Below are 7,763 nucleotides of genomic sequence, written 5' to 3'. Positions count from 1 at the left end.
TGATCTAGGTTCGAACATGCGATGGATGAACCAACCAAGGCCTTAAGTTACTGAGTTTCGTAGTTGAGCAAGATAGGAGCTCATTCACCATGCTGTGGCCTAACACCTCCCTCCTCGACTACAGAACTAGGGGGTTGGTGATGGGTTCATACCTCAGCTTGGTTGGCCTGCCACCTCAGACCCGACGTGATAGGTAATCCAAATGTTGACCTGACCACATTGTCAGTTTGAGTCACCACCACGAGCGGAGCAACAATTGTAGAGCGAACTAACAATCCCGAACAATGAGGGCAACATGACGAAGCAACATGTTCTCTCCCAACTCCCCTCAACAGCAAACGCGGAACTGCCCCTTAAACCTCGGACAAGGGACACCTCGGTACTTCCCACGTATCTCGGCAAGCGGGGAGCACCGTTATGCTCCCCCTTGATATTAAGGGCACTCCCCTAGCTCGAGGTATGTTTTTCTTCCACTCTCCAAGCACCCTTTTCAGCTTTGCTCAGCTAAGACTAGCTGGTCTCTTCACTGCTCTCACCGACTTGAGTGTCGGAGTGCCTCTCACTTGCAGGTCGTTGAATTCTCTTCATCTCATCCTGCCAGGTTCATGTGCCACAACTCATCCAACGCAGCACATCCAGCTCGACTAGTCCAATTCAGTAGGACCCTTATCTATTGCTTGTCCACCTCAGCACGGATATCATCAGATGTGATGAGGGCGGATTTGGCCCTCCAATGACATTATGACACCTGCCACCTCAGAACAACTAGGTGACACCCGAGACCACTTTGGCAACAACTTTCCTTTGCTAACTTGATGGTGTCCCACCAGGCGCGGCCTAGCACAGGCACGACTTGGTGGCCTGGCCCTGGCACGAACTGGCAGTCTGGCCCTAGCATGAGCTGGCAGCCTAGCCTAGGCGTGACCTGGTGGCCTGCCACAGGCGCCAACCTGACAACCTTGAGGAGCTCACCACCGTACCCCGCATTTTACGGGATTGTGACTTGTAACGGCTATATTAGCTCACCCACTCCCCAGTTCTGACGGAAGGGACAATATTACCGTTTGACGACGTTTCACCCACCTAACACGAAAGCATGTCCCATCACAGCGGGAATCCAGGAACTGCTCCACCTAACCCACGAGGACTCCAGTATATAAAGACCTCACTCCCTTAGAGGCAAAAAGAGGCTAAGAGGCAAAACGGATGGTAATCTCTGTTCTCTAGCTCTCTCATTCTCTTATATCATCTTCAAACTCTCTACTACTATACTGTGCTAACTTAGCCATCGGAGTGTCCTCGCCGGGTGAGCCACCCCCGGGTCCTCTGACATTTGGTTCCTTGTAGGCCTCTAAAAGAGCAACGAAGCTCATCAAGGTAGCTCACCTCTAAGTAGCTCATCAAGGTAGCTCACCTCCAAACAGCTCATCAAGGTAGCTCACCTCCAAGTAGCTCATCAAGGTAGCTCACCTCCAAGCAACTCATCAAGGTAGCTCATCACCAGGCAGCTCATCAAGGTAGCTCACCTCCAAGCAGCTCATCAAGGTAGCTCGACACCAGGCAGTTCGCCACCAGGTAGCTCACCACCAGGCAGCTTGCCACCAAGCAGTTCGCCATCAAGCAGCTCACCACCAGGCAGCTCGGCACCAAGCAGTTCGCCACTAGGTAGCTCGCCACCAGGCAGCTCGCCACCAGGGAACTCTACTTCAGCCTCTGAGTCACCGACCAGATGGGAGCAGACGAGATAACGAGGTACTTAGCCAAAAAATTGACACATCACGAAAAAACGATACGTGACCAGAACCGGTCACATCAAGATGGTTTAGTAATTATTTAAAGGGGGGTGTGGTGATACCAGTTGAAGTTGATCATGGGTCAATAGTACAGAGACAAAGCTAATCATAATTAGACTAAGTCCTAGAAAAGTGCCACTAACTATTGGTCCCAACTATTGGGGTCTATGAAGGGGTTGGCCAGAGATGTAATTTACCATTTTTGCATTGTTTTAAAAAACCGATAAGAGGCAGAACCGTTTTCCCTCTGGTTACGGGTCTGCCCATGACACATCATATATAGGACATAGTGTCGAAAGGGCTTTGATCAATCAACCCCCCATGAACTTTGATAAGCTAAGCTATCAAAGTTCATTTTTCCCCATCAAAAGCTAAGCTAAAAAGTTCGATTTTTTAAGATGACTTGAAGCAAACTAAACCAGCATATCTCACAACGAATGCACATGAGGCAGACAACCTAAATATAGGATGGAGACAGGTTCTTCCACTGTGACTTCAAGTGCCTAGTTATGATAGAAAAATAAACAGTATGGACCTCCATAGATAAGTGCAATCACCACTCTAAAACCAACAGAACCCAAGACTAGCCCAATGCACATCCCAGGAAACAAAAGAAAGGGAAACATGAAAAGAACTGAGGAGATTTATTGCACAAACCAGCAGAGGAAAAAGTAGGTCTTGCATTCAGACATGAAGGTCATACCTCTTCTTCGTGTGCTATATGGAGCAGATAACCATTGTCAATTGTTTTGGTGACACTGTGATGAACCAAAATGTTATGCTTTACAACAGCTAATTAAATGAAAAAAAAAAATCACCTGGGTAGTGAAAAATGAACCCAAAATCAAGAATAGAGATCTATATAACCATTATAACTGTCACATAGGAATGAGACATACCAAATTATACATACTATATACAGAGCACAACAGTCAATGACTGATACAGAAAATTCCTTGTTCTTCTCAAACCATTGCTAGCTTGGCATGCTTAGTTTGCATATGTTCTTTTTTGAGGGCCATGAATTTAGTAGCCAAGTCATCATAGTCTGGGAGCTTTGGGTGAACATGACTAGAGGAATTGGATGAAGAGCTACTCCTTGAACGATTGGCTTGCTGAAGATGACAAGAAGAAGACCGTAAAATGTTGCCAGTGGTCAGGGGTTTAGGCCGTTCAGGTGGCATTGTCATATTCCTCATATATTGTGGCCGTGCCACTGTTTTTGTCCATGAACATGTTGAACTGGAACCCTGAGAAGTGGTGAGGCTGCCATGACAATCTGATAATTCATCATCTTCTTCTCTCCATTCTTTCTTCTTGCTTTGATTATCAAGACACTGGGTTTCTGAGACTGTAATGTCATTCTGAAAAGCTCTATTTTGGAAGCAGAAGTGATGGCAACTATCTATGCTTTCTTCACATGGAAATCCCTCTAGTCTTATGATCCCTCTTCCTTGTTTCCAACATGGACTTGCCCAGTCATCTTTATTATCACAGGCAAGAAAATAACATGTGTGTTCCAAGCTGCAATCAATAACCATGTCATCATTGACAGAACAACTGTTGTATGACTTCCTCTGGTCATAATTATATTTGTGAGGAAAATATTTCCCTCCTTTCTCAAAGAAAAGTTCATTTGGTATTTTTCTTGCATTAATTGGCTGATGGGGTGAAAATTTCTTCTCCTCGATTTTGAATGAGGAACTCTGATTTTTTTCAGTTGAGATCTTTTTCTGATGTTTTCTCCTGTGAGCAGTTCTGTGTCTAGGGTCTCCATTTGGTGGAAGGCCACATTCCCCACCATAGTAAAGTTCACATTCAGTGTCCTTCATTCTCAAGGTGACTGGTACTGATAGATCATATATTTGACTCTGGTAAAAAGATCTCCTCTTCAACTTTTTTCTGGTTGACTTCCTCCTCTTGCTAGAGTTTCTGGAGATTGTTTGTCCATTCCATGATTCAGAAATCTGTGTGTGTTCTCCAACAAAACCATCACCATGTAAAGCTGACAGGCTGGATGTAACAGCTCCACAATTGTCACATCTAGGAGCTTTGATAGATTTAAACCTGAGTAGTCTCTGGTCCTTGTATTTTCTGCCTTGGGTGGTGGACTTGAACTCTTCTACGCCACCAATATAAACAATACTTCCATCATGGGACCTACACAAATTTTCTGACGTAGTTTCTATTGTAACTCTATCCACCTTATGCTGCTGAGAGGGCATAGAGAGCTGGGCTGAACTGTAGCTTCCAACATTGATTTCAGGTTTGTCTAGTGGATTCAAATGCTCATTACTATCTAGTTTGGATACATTCTTAAGAAAATGCGTGCAGCAATGGGGATCAACCTTATCCAAGGAAGGTTCTGTAACAACAGCAGTGCCATTGGATCTTGCATTCACTTGAATCTTTTCATTGATTGAAGCTTGCATCTGCACTTCTTTGGAAATGTGTATGTTCTTGTAAAAAATTTGACCTTCACACTGATTGCCACTGTTTCCCATAGAACAATCATATCCCTGCAGTTTGATGGTGTAAACGACTTGAACAAGTAAGAAATAATCAATAATTTTTAGCAAATTAAAAGAAAGAAATGGCATTTGTAGTAATAAACTAACAATGTACCTGTTGTTCTTGCAACTCAAACCTGTCCAAAATTCCCACAGGCCTCAGTTGAAGGCTGTAATCTATAGCTATTTCATCAATCAACTTGTGCTTCACATCATCTGGAATTGACTTCATACATAGCTTCTCTCTTACCTATTGTTTAAGTGAAATTGGTTCTTAGCCAGAATCTAGAGAAATGACACAAGAAATATAACCCACAAAAGGGAATAGTATAGATTAAAAAGAAGAAAATCATTTAGTTGAAAACCTGATGGTTTACAAGATTTCCGGGTAACAACTCATCTGCAGCTGTTGAATATTTGTGCCCATAACGCTCTGCAAATAGTTTTCGAATCATTTGCAGCTCAGGAAGATCCCCACATCTTGCAGCTGCAAATATTAGACTTGACACTGCTTCATTAATGTCATTAGGGCAGTCCCTGCATCAACAAAATGAAAAACAGATTATTTTAGAGAAGACTTGCATAAGAACAATTGATATGACTATTCTTGATATCGAATAGAAATAAGAATGTTAGTATCTGGTAAAAGGAGAATATCAGAATTTTTTCAGAACCTTAAAATGAGGGTGTTGGATATGGGCAAATTTTTTTTGAAAAACTATGTCGATGTGTTACTAAATTTACAAAGTATATGCTATGTAGCACATTTTGATTCATTAATCAAGAGAAGGTACCATAATCCAAACAATATGCCAAATTAGTGGCAGATAAAGAAAGTGATATGATGTGTATAATAGTTTAAGATAAAGATCAAAACTTGGTTTCTAGTGGGCTATATGAAGAGGCAAACCTGTGTCTGCGTATATATGGAAGGTGGATGATGATAAATTCACAGAAATGGTCCAAGAGGTCATAGATGGCCAGTATTCTTTGGTCCTTGTAGAGTTGCTCCGCCTAATATAAATAGAAAGCCAAATTTCAATAGTGTATATAAATATTTTCAAATTCTTCTATGATTTGCAGGTAAATATGTGTAGAAGAAAATAGGATAGGTTGAAAAGATGCATAAAACTGGCATAACAGTACCACAGGATAAAAATACAAGAATCCTTGAATAATGCTTATTAGAATTTAATAATCAATGTAATTACTGCATTTAAATATTTGATAAAGGCAATCCAATTATCATTTGGAATTCTTTTACAAAAAACTTTTGTTCTGACTCCTCATAATAGGTTTCTCCTCTAACAATATGGTTTTCCAGGAGTTCAAGTATATGAAACTGCCATGTTGGTTGAGATTAGTGGTAAATTTTAGAAGAAGCCAAATTTCATCCATTAAGAGCAGTGGAATCAATAATTCGAAAGGGATGCAGAGCTACTGGAGAGGTTCAACAGTGTTCCATATTCATACATCCCTGGTTATACCTTGAAATAGGATGGGAGATTGTTGAATAAGTCTTAAACTAAGTGGTGAGTGGCAAGCAGAAGCAGGTTATCCCCAAAGGATATGTCATCAGATGCAGGTAATATAATTTGATTAGCACTCATAATTATTAGGTCAAAATACAGGTTTGAGGAAAATTAAGCTCTGTTTTAACATAAATTAGATGTGAAAAATAGTCCAAGCCCCAAGGAAAGCAAACGAGTGGTAATCATCAATATCTGTTAAGCATAAGTGAAGGTTGCACAGGAAGATTTTTAATTCTTTCATCAAATTACTAAATCCAACTAAATTAATATTAGACAAAAGAGAAATTAAGCTAACAGGAAGAAGAACTTGAAAGCACATAAAAATTCAAGAAATTGCTAAGTCAACAACTGGACCATACCCGGATGAAGGCACTTTGGTCTCGGCCATTCTTGAGAAGCTGAGCAATATCCTCACGTAATTGCCTTATGATGGAACTTCTCTTGTTCTTCAGGAGCTTCAGACGATACTGAACACATCTGATCAGTTTCTTGCTGCACAGAACCGACAAAAAAAAAAAAAAAGAAAAGAAAACCCCATAGATTATTGAAAGCCCGATTTTAGTTCATCCAAACTTGATCAGAATGTAGTAGTGACAATAACAAAATGAATATAAGCATGCTGGGTTACCATTTAGAAGCTTTTCTCCATCCGAACAGAATGTCAAACATGTTGAAAATTCGTATACATGCTCCTGGTAACGAAATACAAGATCAGTGCTGACTGCTGAGCAAGAAATAAGATGGAATGCATGGGTAGTGCAAATTAAATAAGATGAGGTATCTTCATTTACAGTTACAGCATATAGTTTAGAAGAAGAAGATGAAGAAGGGAGGGACAGAGAAACCCACCTAATATCTGCTAGCTGGTTAGCACATAATTATCTTGATATGTCATGATTCATTTACCAAACCTTTTGTTTGAGATTGAAAGAAGAAGAAGAAGAAGAAGAAGAAGAAGAAGAAGAAGAGAACAACTAAAGCACCAATAATCACAGTTGTTTCGCCGGAGGAGTGGTGTTGTTGGGTTTGAGATAAAAGAGACAGAAACTAGAAAGCGCGGGGGCCGAGTGGGAGTTTCACAAGAAACTGCTCCACTACTATAATAGACAACTGTCTTTGTGGTTAAAACTATTCGTTAACAACGACGAGGGATCCCGAGTCCCTACTAACAGTGACGGGTTCCTATGTGGCAAGAACAGTGGCCATCTGATCAATCACATTCTTTTGAATGTGGGACATGCCTATAGCGGGATGGGAGACCCCACACATGGACGGTGTTGATCAATGTAGGAGTAAATATAATGGTTTACGTATGCATTTTGTTTTGACCTTGTTTTAATATTTTTTTTTTGCAGCCAACTCGGCAGAAACACGTAATTGAGCCGAATCAACTGGGTGATGTTAGAGTTAACCTACCATGAGCGTTGGTAGGGGGCAGCGTTAGTTTAACTAACACGAACAGACTTCCTGACCTTTGTAAAATTCTGGAAGCTAGGCTCTCTCTGTTGGTGTCTGGATTGGACTGGGACAGTCCATTTTGTGTTTTTTATGGAGAGGATAAACAACTAGCAGCCCCTAAGGCCTGAGGTTTCTTATAACTAAGCTTTTACCATGTTAATGGAGTTATAATGTTCACAATAGAACGCTTTTGATCATACTAGGTGTAGGTTTTCTATATTATGCCATTCATTGATATCAAACTCAATCACCTACTCTTCTTTTTCTTGTGTGATGAGTGAAATTGAAATGAAATAAAATGTGGATCAGGCCGGTTTGGTGGTTTATTACATTTCAGCGAGGTTGGTAATCCAACACACACATAGATATACGTCTCATTCCCCCTTCTCGTGTAATGCAAGGTATTCACAAACGAATTCACATCTGCACCTAAGCGTGCCCCATAGTACATGCCAATCATGTATCGAGAA

General features: G+C 41.1%; 1 protein-coding gene across 1 annotated transcript; it reads right to left on the bottom strand.

Moving 5' to 3' along the window:
- Nucleotides 1-2,626: 2,626 nt before the first annotated feature.
- On the bottom strand, nt 2,627-6,922 carry LOC104588894 (uncharacterized). The gene is made up of 7 exons (XM_010247017.3): nt 6,685-6,922; nt 6,464-6,527; nt 6,195-6,327; nt 5,214-5,317; nt 4,669-4,840; nt 4,419-4,553; nt 2,627-4,312 (listed from the first exon to the last, which is right to left on the bottom strand). The coding sequence occupies exons 2-7, from the start codon at nt 6,502-6,504 to the stop codon at nt 2,759-2,761; spliced, it is 2,139 nt and encodes a 712-aa protein (XP_010245319.1). The 5' UTR covers nt 6,505-6,527; nt 6,685-6,922; the 3' UTR covers nt 2,627-2,758.
- Nucleotides 6,923-7,763: the final 841 nt, after the last annotated feature.

Source organism: Nelumbo nucifera, chromosome 1 (genome assembly GCF_055504915.1).
Source record: "Nelumbo nucifera cultivar China Antique chromosome 1, China Antique-T2T, whole genome shotgun sequence".
In the NCBI taxonomy this organism is placed as follows: domain Eukaryota; kingdom Viridiplantae; phylum Streptophyta; class Magnoliopsida; order Proteales; family Nelumbonaceae; genus Nelumbo; species Nelumbo nucifera.
This window is presented reverse-complemented; position numbering and strand designations above follow the sequence as displayed.

Coding starts and splice junctions, on each gene's coding strand:
- LOC104588894 (XM_010247017.3), bottom strand. CDS start 6,504: ATGTTTGACATTCTGTTCGGATGGAGAAAAGCTTCTAAATG. Junction 4,841..5,213: donor CCATATATACGCAGACACAG/GTTTGCCTCTTC, acceptor TTGTTGATGCAG/GGACTGCCCTAATGACATTA. Junction 4,313..4,418: donor TTGAGTTGCAAGAACAACAG/GTACATTGTTAG, acceptor ATCAAACTGCAG/GGATATGATTGTTCTATGGG.